This window comes from Ornithodoros turicata, chromosome 1 (assembly GCF_037126465.1).
Source record: "Ornithodoros turicata isolate Travis chromosome 1, ASM3712646v1, whole genome shotgun sequence".
Classification (NCBI taxonomy): domain Eukaryota; kingdom Metazoa; phylum Arthropoda; class Arachnida; order Ixodida; family Argasidae; genus Ornithodoros; species Ornithodoros turicata.
In genome coordinates this window covers 9,230,735-9,250,715 of record NC_088201.1, presented here as the reverse complement: position 1 = coordinate 9,250,715, position 19,981 = coordinate 9,230,735, and the positions used below count along the sequence as shown (strand labels likewise).

The 19,981-nt window shown below is 44.0% G+C and overlaps 2 protein-coding genes across 2 annotated transcripts in view; one reads left to right on the top strand and one right to left on the bottom strand.

Annotated features, from left to right (window-relative positions):
* LOC135377434 (lymphocyte cytosolic protein 2-like) overlaps positions 1–1,177 on the bottom strand; it is a 135,290-nt gene extending 134,113 nt beyond the window's left edge. Inside the window, exon 1 of the mRNA XM_064609835.1 lies at positions 789–1,177. Within this exon, the coding sequence (XP_064465905.1) occupies positions 789–869 (81 nt within the window). The 5' untranslated portion in view covers positions 870–1,177. The remainder of the gene's footprint in view (positions 1–788) is intronic.
* A 190-nt stretch (positions 1,178–1,367) lies between these two features.
* Positions 1,368–16,686, top strand: LOC135377433 (transmembrane anterior posterior transformation protein 1 homolog). Its single transcript, XM_064609833.1, has 12 exons — positions 1,368–1,560; positions 2,391–2,521; positions 3,211–3,332; positions 3,505–3,694; positions 4,659–4,794; positions 5,120–5,217; positions 5,425–5,575; positions 7,393–7,502; positions 7,565–7,624; positions 7,706–7,851; positions 9,033–9,173; positions 14,646–16,686. Exons 1-12 carry the CDS (start codon positions 1,386–1,388, stop codon positions 15,001–15,003), a joined length of 1,818 nt encoding a protein of 605 aa, XP_064465903.1. The 5' UTR covers positions 1,368–1,385; the 3' UTR covers positions 15,004–16,686.
* Positions 16,687–19,981: the final 3,295 nt, after the last annotated feature.

Genomic DNA, 19,981 nt, shown 5'->3' with positions numbered 1-19,981 from the left:
TTCACTGGGGAGTCGATGTTTAGCGACAAACACAGAATGGTATGAACCTATACATCCCCGTTCACTGTGAATGCTTGCATATTTGAATGTAATCCGTAAGATTTACACCCAGAGAGATATTCTCTTTCTAGTATGAGGTGCTTTCAATGGAACTCTGGAGCAGAGCACATGCTCCACGGGCGAATCCAGACCCCCGGTTTGGGGGATGCGTTCTTTGTCGAAGCACATAGAGGGGGAGTGGAGAGAGAGAAATCCAATGTATAAATTTATGTGTTTTTTTGGGGGGGGCGATGCCCCCCCTCCCCTCCCGATCCGCCACTGGCTCCAGACAGCGTATGGAATACTCTCAGGATCCAACTGTAAGTAATTCCACACAGCTTGACAAGCTGGCCTTTGGATATGGAAAGCTCACGAGCAAATCGCCCGCGTTTTTCTTATGTGCAATGTCTAATAATATGCATACCAATACATTCTGTAGTACTCACGGTAGGCACAGCACTCGATCGAGCGAAGCACGAGCTTCCCTAACTGCGATCAATCCTGTTTTTTTTTAAGTAATCACGAAATTTCACACAGCGCCAATTAAATGTATGAATGCCGTCTCAAACAGCTGATTTTAAAATTCCACTCAGTACTACTGGTCTGATGAAATGTTGCATAGCTCTACACAGACAAAATGAGTTTTTTATAGATGAGAAATATGGAGAGGTAACCTATGTCACAACTCATATGTGACAGAGGCCAGCACTTCACAAGATTCACCACAGGAAATGTGAAAATGTGCTCACCTTCGCCAACCATTTGGAGAGTCGAGTTGAATCCCACTTCATAAGAACCTTTGCCGGTGGCAAGCGCAGTGCCGTGGACATCGTGACAGCTGATCAAAATTTTTTTCCAGTCCTGATGAGTAGTTACGGAGTATCACAACAGTATGTCACAGCAATAATGCCTCAGGATGGGAGTGTCACTGGAGCCGCCGAATCGCGCAGAGACGAGGACTGGAGAAACAGGGATAATATATTTAAAATACCTCAGCAATTGCTCCAATGATAACATGCACGTAAGCACTGTTTCATAAACACATAACTTCTTGGTACACTACACAAACGCGCTCACAAATTTGCCGCACAGTTTTCACGAGCTTCGAAGCGCAATCAAGCTCACTTAGCCACATGGATTTGCTTTGAGCTTCAGCGCCACCTAGCACATTATATGACTCCTTCGGATTTGCTCGTAAACGAATGGTACAAGCTAAGCGTTATAACGTGCTCAAGAAGTATATACACAAAATAAAAACACAATTAACTAGGAAGTTTATTTGTCAGCTGTGCACGAGGATGCGTGATGTGTTTCCAAGTAAAGAGAACGAAAAGCATTATAGCAAGATGGCGGACGAGGAAATAGCAGACGGTAATAGATCGAGCACAGGAACACCTCCTGAGAGAATGATAAACGCTTTAGCATCCGCTTTAGCGTCTGATCCACGGGTAGAAGATTTGAAATCATCTACAGAAAGTACTAAAACAGAAAGCGAAAATGACAGCACGGAGAAAAGCGCAAGTAAGTTATGGTAACCGGGCGTCACTATGACCTAGGTGTTCACTTCAAAACATTACGTAACTCCGAGCTGAGATGCCTGCTGACCTATTGTAAGAAGCGTTTATGTAATGTGTATTGCACACAGAACCTTCTGCGTGAAATGTCAAAGGGCCTGATTGAGGTATGTGCGAGACTTAATGTTCAGAAAGCCATGATTGCATTTCGGGACTTCGATCACGTTGCGAGGCAGTAAACAAAGCATCGTTGGGCATACAGCGTTGTTGTTATCCTGTTGCAGTTTGATCAGCCGTTTCAGTCTATACGCTGTCGATTACCCGGTGCTGTACGTGTGTGTCTTGCACAGGTGATTCGCATCCAGTGCCGTAGCCAGGGGGGTAGTTTTGGGGGGGTTCAACTCCCTCGAACGGGTGCCTTTGGTAATGCATTTTAGAAAGGGAAAATGGATTGAAATCCTCCTGCCCATAGAACCCAACGCGAAATATTTTTGTGACTACACTGCTGTTCACAACGGTAACTCGGCGCATAAGTACACATTCATTCAAATGTTTGTACTTGGTCTGTTTGCTTTGCGTCTTTGTATTACCGGTTGACAGTCTCCGATCACTCAGTAACACAATATTCTTTTTCCTGCAAGAAGAATACATCATATTTGCATGTTAATCAGTAGTTCGCAGTTTAAATTTGACACGACAAAGTGGTGTCAATGGCCTCAACCAGGTTTGCACTCCTGCAAAGCATGTTACGATGCTCGGAGAAAATTGTAGGACACAGTACGCTGCTTCTGAATGCAATCACTGGTTCTGACTAAGCATTGTTCCGTCCAATCTCAGATGGGTCCCTTTATGAGTATCTCTACGGGGAACTTCGGCGAGGATATTACTTAGAAAATGACGAGCAACGTTATGAAGATAGACGGGAAAAGTTCTACATATTTTTCCAAATACCGAGAGAGCTTGAAAAGGTATGTGTACCTCTTGTGTTTGGTTGTATTGGCCTATTGTTGGCCATTGTACTGATAGCCATAGCAACACTTGCTTTGCAGTGCTAACATGGAACGAACAAAAAAGATTGCAAGTAATATTTCAACTAAATAGAGGCAATAATAACAAACACAGGACTGTCACTATACTGGGTGTTTGCTGTAAAGTGTCCAGAAATTATATTTAAAGCGAGCGACGAAAGAGAAGCAAGTGGTACTTTTCTGCTACTTGAGTAAGAAACAGGTACACTTGACTAGTAGCACCTAATTCTTAGTCAAGTAGCTGAAAAGTAGTGCTCGTTTCTCTTTTATCGCTGGCTTTAAATAACATTTCTGGACACGTTAGAGCAAACACCCTGTATACACATAATATGCTTCTGAAGCTAGGCTCAACAGACTCAAAAACCTTGAATGCTGTTCTGCTTTTGGAGGACCTTGATGAGCATGAAAATGGTGACGTGATTTAAAGGAAAAAGTTTAACAAATACCCAGACAGCTCCTTTATTTGTGTAATGATGTACCTGAGAAGCATAAGTGGTTTTATAGCCAGTGGCCTGCATAAGCCAAAGGTGTTTAAGCAGGGACATTACACACATTTTTAGCTGTTCAGATAAAGCTCCATCATCATGCACCACTACAGCATAGTGATACTCTCCTGTTGTTTTTTTCAGTTTTTATGCTACGGATTTTTCCAGTGTGCAGATGCCTTCCTTTTCGTGTTTACGCTACTCCCATTGAGGTTCACCCTCTCAATCTGGTTTTTAGTGGTCTATGCTCTTCGCACAGTGATGAGGTAAGGAGTCTCAGTAACTGTCGTTTTGTTCATTCCACACTATGTAATAATGCTTTCGAGAATCATATCAAATCAGTGAAACTTGAATGATAGAAACCTGTGACAAAGTGAGGACCTTTTGTGTTCTAATTTCTGGAGCGTACGTAATGTTGGGTTACTTCGTTTCCCTCAGCCCTTTTTTCAAGACACGCCACAGCTCTTCAAGTCGTGTCTTGCAGCCAGCCGAAATTTGCGATCTCTTGAAAGGCATCATTCTTTGCACTGTCTGCTCTGTGGTCAGCTACGTGGATACATCAATGCTGTATCACATCGTCAAAAGTCAGTCTGTTATCAAGCTCTACATATTTTTCAATATGCTGGAGGTAAGTAACGTTGTTTCTAATCCACGTTTACATAAGATGAGAATTTGCTGTGAGTTGTGTACTAGTATGTAGTCCAATTTTCAACAGTTACTTGATGCGGATTTGTTAAATGAGATAATTCTGGTGGTAACGAGAGGGATGTGAGGGCTGAAGCCAATACTAGATATATGTGTTGCTTTTAAACAGACGTGTTTAAATGTGATGTCGAACAAATACGACACATACAAGGCGGTTGTGTTGTATGTCCCATCCTTGTTTACTCGCATATTTGCAATATTTACGCCTATAAGGTATACGCTTTTTCAAGTGAAACATGTGCACCATAGAGGGGGTGCACGAATCACATGAGGAAAACTGGTGATTGCTCCACGCAGCTGCCCATGTGGTATGTGTTGGCCGTGCCGGTGATACACGGGGAAAAAAAGTACCAACACTTAAGTGTCCATGTTGGGGATCTGTTAATTACACGAGCACGTTATCAGTATTACATAAACACTACCTCTTTTCAAATATCTTTAGAGCCTGAAGTTTTAGGGTTTTACCCGATTCTTCCCCGAATTTGCACCCCGAATTGAAGGTTGCCTCTTTAGGGTGAAACCCGATTTTTACCCGGCAAATCGCCCTCACTGGGATATCTGCACGAACATACTAATTTACTTGTTTGGCAGAAAAATTCAGTTACATCACCGTTTGTACCAAACCACTACAGTTAGTTTGAGCAACTGAGCCTCGATTTCACCCCGAATTTAGCATACTGGAAGTTTTTTTTCACCCGAATTCGCATGAATTTAGTGCACACGTTTATTTACCCGATTTTTACCCCCCCGAATTTAGAAAAAAATATTTCCTGATATCTTCTGGTTCTAAATATCTTAAAATGTGGAACCCCTCGTCTTGCATGCCTTTGTGGGGAAAAGAATGCGCCAGGTAGAAGTTATAACGGATTATGTGTAATCGATTATAGGTTGCGGACAAACTGTTCTCTTCGTTTGGTCAAGATATCTTGGATGCTCTCTTCTGGACGGCAACAGAGCCGCGTGGACGAAAGCGAGAACATTTTGGCGTCATTCCACACCTTGCCTTAGCCATTGGTTATGTTAGTATCCTTTTCTCTGGTCTGCAGGACCAGGCGAATCCTGTATGAAGCTGCTGTGCAACTAGTTTGGGGAAAAAAAACTTGAGGATTGTGCACTTCCAAAGAATGCAGAAAGAATATGGTGTTTTTTCTTTGCTCACAATAGCAACTTGATGGTGCAGAGAAATGATTACTTACCTAATAGGTTGCATGGCAGGCATTATGTGTATGGGGGAAAGGGCAGACCTGTAAAACCAGTATGGTGTCAGTAATCATGGAGCAGTATGTTAACCAACTTGATATGGGTGGTGTAGAGTGTGAGTATGTTATTCCTTAACATTTTCTCCAAGTACTCCACTGCCTCTTGGTAATGCTCCAAGCAACAACACTCAGTGTTGCTATCAATTCTCAGAACAAAGCACTTCTCACAATTATGATGTCCAACAATGTAAGTTGAAGGAGGTACACTTTGATGTGCGTCACTTTAGATATTTGTGTATTTCACAAATGCTCCCAGGTTGATGATTTTCAATGCAGAGAGAACACTGTGTGTTATTTTAATATCACAGAGGAAGATGTATAGTGTAGCTGTTGAGATAGTATAGTACATATACTACGATACTAGTGTACTAATATCTTTGTTTCCCATTTCTAGTTTGTTGAGCTTAAGGGAATGGTCTTTAAGAAGTTTGAGAAGAGCAATTTGTTCCAAATGTCATGCAGCGATGTTAGAGAAAGATTCCACTATGTTGTCCTGTTGTTTGTCGTCATCATGCAAACAATGAAGGAGTACAACTGGAAAGAAGGTAAGAATTTTGTTCCCTGATTTGCTGAGGGTGAGGGGCCTATGCCATTTTCATAACGTGTTTTCATATGAAGTTCTGTTTTTATAGTGTAATCTCGCATCCTCATGCCATGTCATGGAGTCTGTTGTGTAGATAACTCTTTGCACATGTTTCCATCATGGACTTGGGCGAGTGAGCGATTGACGAACCATGAAGCTCCCATATTGCGGTTCCCATGCTCTTGTATGATATTCAAGGCACGTATTAGAGGGAATAGAGCACTGAGGTGGGGGAAAAAAGAGGAGTAAAAATCACTTATGTCACAGACTAACGATAACAGCCATTGCTGGACTTAAATACAATCCAGTTTCTTTTTCCACTACTGTTACCGTTCTTAAAAGTGCATTTGATTTGCTGTCACAAGCCAATCAAGAATTGCAAATCTTTAATATCAGTACAGTAAAGTATTTTCAGTGTTATAGTTAATAAATTTCGCCGTAATTCTTCCCTACGGACTTTATAGGGCAGTATATTCCATCTGTTTTGAATCTTGTGCTATTTCACTTTCACCGTCAAGCGGATTAAGACTGCCTCACTTTTGGCATCACAAGCTAGTTGGGTCATATAAGTCACAACTTTAAACTCGTGCCCACCATGACCTACTAGATTATAACGACCATGTCACATAGGCACGCCTTCCCAGCGCTGCATTTAGAAGCTAGCGGTGGCGCTACTCATCGGCCTTACTCAGTTTCTGCAATACTTTGTACTTCAGCTTACCTTAGTATTGGAAGCTTAGCGGTGGATGTCCCATGGGAGATGATTCTTTCTAAAGTTGATTATCATCATCGTTCTACGTGTTTTCATAGGAGTTGTTGCTGTCGTCTGCTACGGTAGTTGTATGTCCACTTCTGTGCGTTCAAAATTCAAATTTCCATTGTCCAATCACGATGCAGATGTCGCGGGCCGATGAGTAGTCATTGTCCAAGTGCTTGTCCAAGTGCTTGTCCAAGTGCATTGTCCAAGAGTACGTCATTGTCCAAGTGCTGGTTTTCATCCGAAGACTGCAAAGCTTGTGTGTATGAGATACTTATGTATTTGAAGGACTAGAGTAGCTCAGTGTATGCAGTGTACAAGTCAGAAAAGCCCATAGGTGAGGCTCAGCATAATTTGTTGTGCTTCAAATATGGGTTTTGTAAAATGCTGTACTGTTCACACTTTATTTATTTGTGACCCGAGACATAACAGACAGTGTTGGGAAGACAAACCTGCACAAGTGTACGAAGTTGGGGTAGTTGGTACCTTGACATATTGTTGAATGCAGCATTAAATAGGGCCTGACTTTTTTGGGTTTTATATTTGGCCAAATTCGGGGGGTAAATATCGGGCGATATTTTTCGTTCGAAAATTCGGGTGTATTCGGGTTAAATCCCGTTACGGCATATTCTGTCATCAGGAATTCGGGTGTATTCGGGTGATTTTTTTTTTGTTTAATAAAAATTTGTCTTAACATGGAACTAATGTTTAGCAATGTTATCAAACTTTATTTTAATGCACGCTTACGAGTGTGCCACGCGACCTGGATGTTTTCGGGTAGTTTCGGGTTAAACCGGAATTTTATAGATTTCGTTCGGGGGGTAAATATCGGGCGGATACGGGTTTAACCCTAAAAAGTCAGGCCCTAGCAATAAACAACGCAGGGAAGACACGGAGTTGACGCCAAAGCAGCCGTGGCGTCAACTTTGTGTCTTCCCTGCGTCGTTTATTGCCGCGTTCAACAATAAGACAAACCTGGTCAGTTGTCCTGCTCCATAAATTGTGCTTTCTGAACCTTTCAGAAGCATTTTGGACTCTTCTGCCCGACTGCATTATGGTCATAGTAGCAGAAGTGCTCGTTGATTGGGTAAAACATGCATTTGTTACGAGGTTCAATGAAATCTCGTATGAGGTAAGCCTACCTTCCTTAGTTCCTGTGTGATGTGGAAATATATTGTACGCTCGTTTTATTAGGTATACAAAGAGTACATCACAAACCTTGCCTATGATTTGGCAAGTAGTAAACTAAAGAATGTAAGCAAATAAACCACATTTTCGTCTGAATTCTGGTAAGGAACTTCGCATTTCAATATTTTGTACCATTCAATTGTGCAGGCCTATTCGGACCACTCGGATCTCGTTTCTCGGCGAATGGGCTTCATTCCATTGCCCCTCGGAGCCCTTCTTCTTCGAATTATCGGAGGTTCTGTTCACGTGAATGGACTCCTCGGAGTGATTATTGCTATTATAGTGTACTTATGGTAAGTCTGTTGCATCAGTTGCAGTAAATTATAGTACTAAACAGGTCTCTCTTTGTCAAAACTTCTGGCTGAATGGTATGCCTTCTATCAGTTTGTTTCGGTTGTGTGTGTTTTTGTTCTGTTGTTTCGGTTCTGTTGTTACGTTTAAAAGTATTCCTGCTAAATGAAATTGCACAACTGGATAAACAAAATGCTTTGTCTACTAGGCTACTATGCGACAGACAAACTGAATATTTTCAGGGTCTTAAGCTCTTGCTTCTGCCAACCATGTAAGAAAAGGTGAAGAAACAACCCATAATAATTTTATAGAGCCTGAAGTTTTAAGGTTTAACCTGATTCTTCCCCAAATATCACCCCAAATTGAAGGTTGCCTCTTTAGGGTGAAACCAGATTTTTTTCCCGGCAAATCACCCTCACTGACACGTGTGTAGGAATGCACACTAACTTGTTTGACAGCAAATGCAGTTACATCACCGTTTGTACCAAACCAGTACAGTTAGTTTGAGCAACTGAGTCCGATTTCTCTGCGAATTTAGCATACTGGAAGTTTTTTCACCCGAATTCGCATGAATTTAGAGCACATGTTTATTTACCAGATTCTTATCCCTCCCCCCTCGAATTTAGAAAAAAAATATTTCCCGAAATAGTGCCCCTTTGATGTCTCTCAGTGCTCCCTTCTGTAGAGCAACATAGCTTGTGTACCAAATTTATTGTCGACTAGCACAAAAGAATCTAGGCAGTTACTAAAGCTTTATTGCTTTTATGATCGAGATGAAGACTCTGAAGTTGTGCAGTATTACGAAAAAAACTTTACACTGAAGCCATTCACATTTGATTAGATGCAGCATTAGCATCTTGGTGTTTCAATAGCAACTAGCTGTATGTGACAATTAAATTGATTATGACCATCAAGTGACATGCTGGTACGTATCCTGCAAGATGTTCTACATCAGCTAAGATAACTTGTCACAATGCTATGAGAAAAGGCGGCAAAACGACGAGAAATGACAGCACACTAGACAAGTATCTAGTAAAGTATGCTGTTATTCCTCGTCGTTTTGATGCCTTTTCCCCTACTATGTAATACCAATCGGCACAATTGCTACTTCATGCATCACAATTCACCCATTAACAAAGCTACTCAATTTAAGAGCACATTTTGCTTTTTTTTTCCTCTCAAGCCTGTTAACATTCAAGATACTCATAAACTTGCTGCTGATGGGACGAGCATGTACACTCATCGAGCAGCATCGACAGACAATAAAAGAGAAGATACCCGCACCTCGACAGTGTGCAAGTCTGCCGTCTAGTCGGAGAACGAGGCAAGGTTATTTTTTCCTCCGTATATTTGCATTTTTTTCCTGCTGACATTATCAGAGTAATAGCGGTGCTAGTGTATTCCCTCCAGTTATTGCATTTCCGCGTGTACTACAATCCTGGAATTTACCGTACCTGGAATTTGCATGCGCACGAGGGCACACTCAAATCTTGCGCGTTTCTTGTAGTCCTGTTGACTGAGTGGTAGAGTGCTTCTCAGGCAGGATCATTCTTTAGTGGCCAGTGACATGAGTGAAGCAGTTAGAGTCACTATTGTATGTGTGCTAGCTATGGCCACTTGCATGTGAAAGGAGGTCACAAGGACAACCTCGCCTTTCACAATTTGTGTAGATCAGTAACGAGAAAAACCTAAGACTAGTACACACTAACAATTGTCATTGTCACCAGCTCGCTTGCTTTTTACGCATAGGTGGGGAAGTTACTTTTATTTTGTAGTGCACTACCGTTACTCACTACTTTTTTCAAAAAGTAACGCGTTATGTCATTCGTTACTGTTGCGGTAGTAGGTAACGCGCTACTAACGCCATTACTTCTGGTAAGTAATGCCGTTACTTTTGCGTTACTTCGCAAGTTGTCCTTATAATATGTACATTTTTGGTTGAGTCACATAAGTGCATTCCGCAAATCAATACGAGCAATGATGAAAGATGAAAGTCACTGAAAAGGTTAGCCAGCTGTAGGGATCGAACCCACATCTTCTGGATTACCGGTCAAGGGCTCTACCAATTGAGCTAAGCTAACACGCCTCTCCAGCGACTTTCGGGGTGCGTCATCTGAAGGGATCTGTTCCATCTGTTCCAGCCTCAGAACATCAGTTTCTCTCTTGTTCAATACGAGCAATGTTGGGCACAAACAAGGGTCACGCATGAACGCAACTTACATGTACGATTTATTGCAACGCAGAAGTAGTTGATGTTCAAAATTTTCATCGATGACCTTCGCCCGTTTGACTGAGAGGACGCCTAATGGCCAGTGAGTGCTCCTTGTCAAGGTTGATAGAGACGGTGACCTTTTATCTCATATACTAGTACAAATCCAAACAGCCAATCCCGCGGTACTTTGTTACTTGTTCAGACGGTAGAGGCTATTTTTCTGTCGCTTTCGCCCCATTCGTCGAAAAATACCAGAGGGAGTGAAAAATAGAGGTGGTAAACAAAGGTGACAGACCTCAACCAGGGTAGGTCAATAATCCTTTTTTTTTTGCGTTCTTTGTGGGTGCAAATGTGACCTTCTTGTCATTGTTGAAGATGAATCGAAAAAAATCGGGGATTTTCCCGGATTCTGCAGGCACGGTCTTCACTCGAGCTTTCAAGTTTAGACGATGAAGCAATGTTCCCGAACACACAGTAACGCATAACGCCGTTACGCGTTAGTTAGTAAAAATGTAATGACGTTACGTCACTCATTACTTTCCTTCCAAATGTAACGCGTTACCATATTTCACTACTCGAATGTAACACGTTACCGGTAACGCACTACTTTATAACGCGTTACTAGCCACCTATGGCTTTTTAGCCATTTTTTCGCTATAATTCGTACGTTAAAGTTAGGGCCTGACTTTTTAGGGTTAAACTCGTATCCGCCCGATATTTACCCCCCGAACGAAATCTGTAAAATTCGGGTTTAACCCGAATCTACCCGAATACATCCGGGTCGCGTGGCACACTCATAAGTGTGCATTAAAATGAAGTTTGATAACATTGCTAAACATTAGTTCCATGTTAAGACAAATTTTTATTGAATAAAAAAAAATCACCCGAATACACCCGAATTCCTGACGACTGAGAGAATATGCCGTAACGAGATTTAACCCGAATACACCCGAATTTTCAAATGAAAAATATCACCCGATATTTACCCCCCGAATTTGGCCAAAAATAAAACCAGAAAAAGTCAGGCCCTAGTTAAAGTATGTAAACTTGTACCACACTTTCCTTTCACACATCTCTCTCCTCTTTCTGTGCAACCGTACTATCCACTCTTCCTCTCCTTTGCAGTTCACAGGCATATTCTTTTTCCCGTGAACACGCGACACTCACATTATAGAGGGCATGCGGAACGAGTGACTTTAAAAGGGTTGGGACACTTTCACAGATGTGGTTCTTCACATTACGGACGCATTGTACTTAGGGTTGCCACCAGGCCGGTATTATACCGGCACAGCCGGTTATTTGCGCGCTCTGCCGGTTGCCGGTAGGAAGGTGATACCGGCAGCCTTTTGCCGGTGTTTGTGACTCAAGACCTTTCATAAGGGCTTTTACGGGGTTTTCCCTTCAACATTTCACTACAGCTTGAATAAATCTGGAGCACAGACCCAACTCCGCAGTCACCAGTCGTTTTCTTAGTTATTGATTATTATCATTATTCATTGTTATTATTATCATTGTTATTCATTAAGTCTTGTGTTTGGTGGAGACAAGAGCAGTGGTTGTGCAAGGCTGTTGGTGGTTGTGTCGAGCCATCTAGAACGTTCCTCACCCACTTTCCCTTTCCCAAAGAGCCTTTCCTCCTTCCCCTCTATTCCACCTCCTCTCCCTCAGCCGGTATTTTTCACTCCGAAAGGTGGCAACCCTAATTGTACTGCATGCATGAATACTGAGGAAAAAAGCATTATTCTTCAACGCGTCGTACCTAGCGAGATACAGGCCCTCGAACCCCCCTCCCCCCCCGAGCAAAGCGCAGACGTCACAGAGCTCAGAGTCGCATCCAACCCCATTGGCAGCAGTAAGCAAATGGCTTCTCGTGCGCTGCCTCACTGACGGCGGTGAGGGACGTGATGTCAGAGCCGCATGAGCCCAACTGGCAACAGAGGAAACCAGATTTGGATGGCGGGGACTCAGTATGACGACACGTTCTTCGAAGGAGAAACCGCGTGACATGATCGGCCAAATCGCCGACACCGAACTGAGGCCCCAGCGCGGAAAAGGAATGCGATACTCTGTACCCCTATTTAGTGACATTGTGGGAGCCAAAAGAACACTAGCTTCAGGAGAGAGGGGTTCGACTGCAGCAATGCGACTAAGGCCGTCGGCAGGGCAGTTCGCCGATGCGGAGACATGCTCAACGCGCGTAGTGAATTCTGCTAGGAAAGCTAGATGCCGAATCTCACGTAGTACTCTCACGGGAGTACTTGCTGCTGGCCGAGCGAAAAGCGTATGTTAAGGGCTTGTGATCGGTGAAGGGTGAATTCTCTCTGCCGTCCAAAAAGTAGCGGAAATGCTTGACGGAGAGGTACGCGGCAAGCAGTTCTCGGTGCTAAAGGTGCTATAGCGTGCTTCCATTGGCTTGAGTGCCTTGGAAAAGAACTCCAGAGGATGCCAAGTGTCGCTGGACTTCTGCTGCAGCACTGCGCCGACTGCGGTAGAGGAGGCATCGACCATCAGAACTGTTGGTGCATTTGGGCTCGGGTGGTGCAACAGAGTGGCGGAAGAAAGCAGCGACTTGATGGCACTGAAGGCGTCGGAAGCGGCGTCCGACCAAACCAGGGAATATGCGCGACAGGCAGGACCGGAGCCGGTGACATGTTGGTTGCGGCCTCGACGTGATGTTTCAGATTGGTGCAGGAGCTCTTCGAGCGGACGTAGACTGTGGGCACAGTGGGGTAGAAACCGTCTGTAGAAATTGATGAGGCCTAAAAAACGGCGCAACTGGCGAACAGACTGGGGCTGTGGGAAGTTCACGACGGCAGCGACTTTTTGCGGGAGCGGTGCGATGCCCTCCGAGGACACGTGATGGCCAAGAAATTCCAGCGACTGCGCTCCGAATTCGCATTTCGCATTATTGATGACGATTCCATGGTCGGCAAGGTGAGAGAAGAGGAGCTGAAGATGTTCGAGGTGCTGTTGAAAGCTCTCGCTTTGTGACAAGGATGTCCTCAATATATGCAAAGACGAAGGGGAAGCCCCGAGTGACGGTGTCGATGACACGCTGGAAAGTCTGTGCCGCGTTCCGGAGCCCAAAAGGCATGCGAATGAATTCAAAAAGCCCAAATGGGGTGGCGATTGCAGTCTTCGGGATGTCACATGGCGCTACAGGGATCTGATGATAGGCTTTAGTTAGGTCCACTGCAACTCTGGTCCCGGGGTGAGGGAATGCCAGGTTGCTGGGGTGCCGCAGCTAGGAGTGGATCTCGCTGGGTGTGCGCGTGGTGGGCGCGTTCCGTGTGCAGAGCGCCTGCACGGTGGATTTCGGGATGGACCACCAAAGTCCCACAGGTCTGGCACAATCGTGACCGTTCTTCCATAGTGAAGGTTGGTGGTGGCCCGGAGGAATGTCTGTGTTCTAGACACTATCCGTGGAAAAGCACAGGGATGGAGAGTGGAGGGTCGCCCCACGGTCGTCGAGCTTGGTTCCTCCAGCGTGTGAGAGAGCGAATGAATGAACGATCATTAATAGAATTAATTATAATATTATATACTTATATTATAATTAATTAATTTCTGAAATGCTATGTTACCAAGTTATGTACTTGCTACTATCTCCAAAATGACACATTGTCAACACCAGTCATTACTCCAAAGTAATACGCTACTGGTAACGTCACTTGTAGCGCATTACTTTAGGCCTAGGGGCATAGGTGCCATCTGTCGAACTTTGATTGCATGCAGAACAACATGTAAAAAGGAAGCAGGTGCGTTTATTGTTCATCACACTGCACCACAGTGCTGTGTATTAAAAGGGAGTCTGGTCATTAGGAGGAGCCTAAAAGAGAAGGCTCTACCTGTCAATCAAACTTAAGCGCATTTCATTGGTAGCCGTTTTCCATGGGTACCGCAATGACAATCCCAAGAAAATAGCAAGAAAGACGGCCCTGATGCATAAGATTGTGCGTTATATCATTCAATTTATACATACATCATTGCGCATTTTTGATTCCATCTACTTATGTTACATCATTTAAAAGTTCATATCTGTTATCAGCAGTCTGTTACTAAGAAGCGGTTCTGATGCTCTCCTGGCCAATCACTTCTGCCAGCAACCATTTCTGCAGATATGAGTCTTCCCAACATGCCTCTGTCCATGCAGATGGCATTGATAAAAGTGGGCGCAACATCCATCATTTTGGTCTGTCACCATTGATATCAGTTTCAATCCAAACCAATCCAGTTGCTCCAAAATGGTGGCACCCAGTAAATAAGGGCGAGGTATAAGTACTGGATGTCCTGCAATAATAGGGAACTGTATTTCTACCGGTGATTAGCTGGATACCTCAAAAAATGGGTGGAGCCTCAGGTATATGCAAGTCCCATTAATGGCCAGACCCCCTCTTGATACACGGCACTGCACCGCACAACTAGACTGTCACCGACGTACGCTTACAATAGGATTCGAAATTTTTAGCCTTTATGCCTTACGATAACATGTATACTGTGTCTCCTTCACTATTGCCAGACTGTATGTCATGAAACCACCGCAAGACCACGGATAGTAAAAACTGCACACATTGTTCTTTACAGCATGGAAGACCTTCCAGGACTTCTCGTTCCATGTGCGCAGAGCACCCCGCAGTCCCCCAGCCCGAGTGTGTCTTCAAGCGTGGCTGACATCTCGGCACACGCACAAATCATGCAAGAATCTTTACAACCCGGTCCGATTTTCTCAAACAGCACCGTCAATCTTAACAACCTCGGTGTGAACGAAGAGGTATTTGGTGAGAATATCGAACCGCCCGACGAGCCGCGCATGCTGAAGAGGAGGGATCGTTCCGTTAGCACCGGGATCCTAATCGGAGGTCCATACCGAAGGCATCCCTCCCTGTCTCCGCATACGGTACGCAAAGAAGCTGGTGACGTACGTTTTGCTGAGGACAGCTGACAGAATGGATTTGCGTTGCAAAGCGAGCATTCTAGTCATTTTGGCACACGTCTTCCATGCAAAGGCAATGAACTGTTGAGAACTTTGACAGCCTTCGTAGAGGTGAGTGCCAAACTGGGATGAAGTCCAGTTTTTCGTTAATGGGTGATGCAAACTGAGTGATTCCAATCACCGGCATAAGTTCACTCATGTGGAGAGATGTCATGACGTTTCTAGTGGTAAAACACTCGGTATATGTGATGCATATCTATATTTGGTTGTGGCTGACGCGTGATGCTCTTGTTTGAATTTTGCGCACCAAAATGTTTGTTTAGGAGCAGAATATGAGGCACTGAAAATTGTGATTTTGACTTGGTTTTGAAAGCGGGGGGGAAAATCGTTTGAATGCATGCTGAACGAGATGTGCAGATGCGACTTACATGTGACAGGCTGTCTTGTATGGCCTAGGTTGTCTTTTTTGGTACGAGCTGTTTTAAGTAAAAAGTATAAACATCCGTGTAAGAGATGATTGCGTAGAGGTAGCTTCATTGAAACAAGCTCATTCCTTTGTTGTTGGTTTTAAGAATATCATTAATGGCACCAGGAAATCCAGGTGACATTTTTTTGCCCATACCATACTCTTCTTCTGGTGCTTTTCGAGTTTCTGCTGTACATTGTAAATAATGATAGAATGAAAAGATTTTTGATACAGAGAGTACTTAGTTGCAGCTTTCATCTGACGCACTTCTTAATGGTTCTCACAAATCCTTTCAGTGCTTCTTAAGAAAACAAGCAGTAATGTTTTTTTTAGGTGTTTTTATAGGATAACAGCATTTTTGTGTAAAAAAATTACTCCTTCTGTGGAAAGGCACCTCAGATGCAATTGTAACGACATGATATGATAGCCACAATATGATAACTGTTACCTATTTTTTCTTCTGTCTATTAAATGCCTGTTTCACACATAATACAATGTTTTTTGTGCCTAAAACTATGCCCTCTAGTAGGTCATACAGAGCAAGCTCTAGGCTTCTACGTATTTTTGAAGTTGAGAAGATTGTGCGCTTTACTTGGAGAGCTATGTCACGTCAAGCAGTGCCCAGGAAGTGCTGTTTCTCTGTGACGTTGGAGATGGAGCATAGTAGTATAGCAATGACATTTTCAGATCTCCGTATGGCACATGCATTGTGCCATATTGTGACAGAGACCTTTCATTACAAGAAAAGCAAAGATTGATAAGATTTAGATACGACTGCAGGGGTTGTATTAAACAATGATTTTATACAAATCTACACAGTTGTGTACATAAAGTTTGTTAGCCCATTCACTTTATGGGGAGCCTTTGGTTATGTTTTATAGAATAAGTATTATGCTTTTTTTATGATTGACCATTCACTTTTGTGCCAGTTTTAGTATTATGAAATTACACATATATGCCTCACAAATGCCTCACAATTTGTGTTGTAGATACAATCATAGATACATATGCTGCATATGTTGTCCCATTTATGAGACAGGCATTTTAGTGACACTTGTGATAATATCAGTGTGTTAACTCTCTACATAAATTTTGGTGAGCAGTCTTTCAGTAACCATGTAGTGCGGAGTTGAGGCATGATAGCAAGATGTTTAAAGATTCGTTAGGCCATCCTGTTTTATAAAGGCTTGTTTTACAAGTGGTGCTCAATAAATTGTTACAATTACCTCTGCATGTAGTGTTCTACTATGTCACGTGTTATATATCAAAAGAAAATCTTGACTTCTTTTTACGGCACAAATAGCATATACACAGTCAATGCCCATTAGCAAAAATCCAGTGTGGCAACATGCCACAGGTATGTTCTTGGGTTCAGAGTTGGATCTTGGGATGGGGATGTCCTAACTCCCCCTCAAACCCTCAATTTCTGTCGTTACATAGAGTTTCAGTTGACCTTAGGTAGTGTAGTAGGATGCTGTCCAAGGTAGGACCAGCCCTGAGCAAAATCCTATATCTGCCTCTGCTTGTGATCTTGATGGATATGACAGCTAACAATACAAAGTTGTTGAAAATGTCAAGCAGCGACAGTGACAAACAGATGACAATACAAGGCTGGTTGGCAGCGGTTGACTGACCAACAGTTATTCGTGACGTACGGGACTCCTGCGCTTATGGTCGAGCTAACTTAAAGGAGCACTGAGGTGGCCCCTTTTTTTTTCGTTCTTCGGTGCAGTGCGTTCTCCAACGAATAAAACGAGTTCCTTGAGTTCCTACGAAAGAAGGATGAGCCTACCTACAGAGCGAGCGCGAGTGCTTTGTTCCTTTTCCTTTTCCTCGTGAAAAGAGCGCATCGCAGAACGAGAGGACGTCTTGACGTATGCCACTCCCCTCACGTGACCAGTGACGTACAGCAGCACAGCTCAAGCACGTATAAACGTCGCGTGAGCTGCGAAGACAAACAAAGAAACAAGGCACGGAGCCTCGAACACGTCACGCGACAGTCTTGTCGGCCGTCTGTATCTGCTTTCTCAGACTTTTTTTTTATAATTTGATAACGCATCGCAGAGCGAAAATAATTTGCTCGGTGACTGCTGGTGGACAGCTTTGCAGATGAGGCAGGATTTCGAGCGATGTTAAATGTCACCCCACTGCTCCTATAAGTAAATTGTAACCAAATCACTGAGATAAGTTTGTGAATACTTTAACTCCCCCAAAAGTTGAAACACTTTGGGGTATCACACCTTCTATATTAATGGAACAAATTCTTTCGTCGTGTTTGAGCCTGTGAAGCTGGATTCACACAGGCGTTTCTTGAACGCTTTTCGCGTTCGCGGCGCCGTAAAACGCGGACCGCGAATACCGCTCCGTGCTGCAGGCTGCAGCTGCAGCCACTGCAGCTTCGGCAGCCTCGGAGGGCAGAAGGGCAGAAGGGCAGAAACGCGAACGCTTTTCATCCGGCCAATCTGAGCGCTGGCGGAGGGGTTCGTTTGGCGCCGGAGGGCCTCCCCACTCCCAGCACAACAGCTATACCACGCGGACACGCGATGAACTTCTGTCCTTTTGTGTGTAGGTTTAGTGCGACTCTGTAAGTGAATTCATTCTCGCGAAAAGTTGCTGGGAATTTGCGCAAATCACAGGATCAACGAAAATAAGTACTATGAGTCTGTCCCACCCGTACACTGTTCTCATTTAAACATTGTATTTTAAACCCAGGGTCAGAAAAATGTTAGACACATATAAGGTGTTAAAAATATTCCCACAAGTATGACAACGCTGTACCCCATCTGCCTTACTGGGGCACTCCGGGTTGGGAGACCACTTGGACATCCCTAGGGGGTTCCTGGACGGAACATACTGATAGGGAGTGACTTTTTCGGGTTAAATGCCTTTCTCAGATTCGGGGGGTAAAAATCGGGCGCTATTTTTAAATCTGTAATTCGGGGAGAAATCGGGCGATAATTGTGTTCAGTGTTCAATAATTGTGTCTTCGGGTGTTATCGGGTGTTTTTGTTTCTCCTCTTGTCTATTAAGTTCTTTCCTAATCTCTCTTTTTTGTTCTTTTGTTGTTGTTTTTGCGAGATCGTGACCTTTCAGCGGTAATCCCCGAAGGCACAGACAGTGTTGACACACCTGAGTATATTGCTTGGAAAGTAAGTGACCCATTCTTACATGTGTTACACGTAGCGACCTATGTTCGTCTTCAGTGGAAACGTCACTTGAAGATTTCATAGTGACTGGAATTCGGGGAGAAATCGGGTTTAACCCGAATTGGTCGGAGGTCAGTTCGGGGGGGGAATAACCGGGCGGAATCGGGTTTAACCCGAAAGAGTCACTCCCTAAACATACAGATGGATTGCACCGGCCCTAAAGAAAGAGGGAAAAGAAGCACGCGTATAGGCGGTGTGCGCCGGTCCACCAGAAAGAGGGAAAAAGCACTGGGAAAGCTATGGTGTGACGTCACGTGCAAGTCATGTACACAGGGTGTCCCAGAAAAGCGTGTCATTGAATTATAATTAAAAAAACTACGCCACCTAGAATCATGCGGTGAACGGCATTTGTTCTTACTAGATTTTGCCACCTCCCGATGTGAACGTCATGAACGTAAGTTTAATTACGTAAATTTTTGCGAACTGACCTCGGAAATTTGCCAAGTAAGGGTCACTTTTTTTTACCCCACCACTGTGAAGAGCGTGCCGCATTTGCTCAAATTCATGATAATTGACATTGACATTGAGGAGCTATCCCATCGAAAAAAAATAGCCGAACATCATGCTTTTCGAGCACCCCGAGCATTGCGCGCGACGTCTCTTTGAGCAGAATCGCAGTCAGTCCGACGAATGGAGGCTGCATACCCGGCCCACAGAGTGATAGTAGAAAAAGTGACAGTTCCTGAAATTGGGAGTACTACCAGCGGCATGGCCGAGCTCGTTGGTGGCAGCCAAGGTCGTGCTGGAAGACTGGGTGGTGGTGGGTTCGAATCCTTCCACCGGCTGTGCTGTGTGAGCTTTTCCCTGGGTCCCGAAGACTTTCCAGACGAATGTCGGCACAGTTCCCCCTGAAGTCGGCCCAGGACACATACTGACCCCTCTGTCCCTCACTCCTTCCTGCTGTCCTCTCTTCATCTGTCCACATCTGTACGCCGCTCATAGCCACAGTTGCTTCGCGGTCTTAACACGGAAGAAAAAAAGAAAAAGGAGAGGGAAGGCATGATCCCAGCGGAAGCAGAATGCGACAATGTTATCTCTTTCTACTATCCCGGTGTGTGGGCTGAGTGATTTCAAGCAGGGTATAATTCGGTCTACCTCTCAGATCTTTTTTTTTTTTTTTAGTTCCAATATTACGAGGGATGTTCAAGTCAAACTGAAACTTTCTGTCTCCTGAGTGTACAGATAGTATCCGGCAGAAACTCTATCCGGCAACACACCAGCTGATATCGCGGTCCACCATAATATCGCGGTCAGACTAGACTAGCTGTTACCATGGCAGTCGTTGTCCCACGCAGACACTAAAGAAAGAACTTGA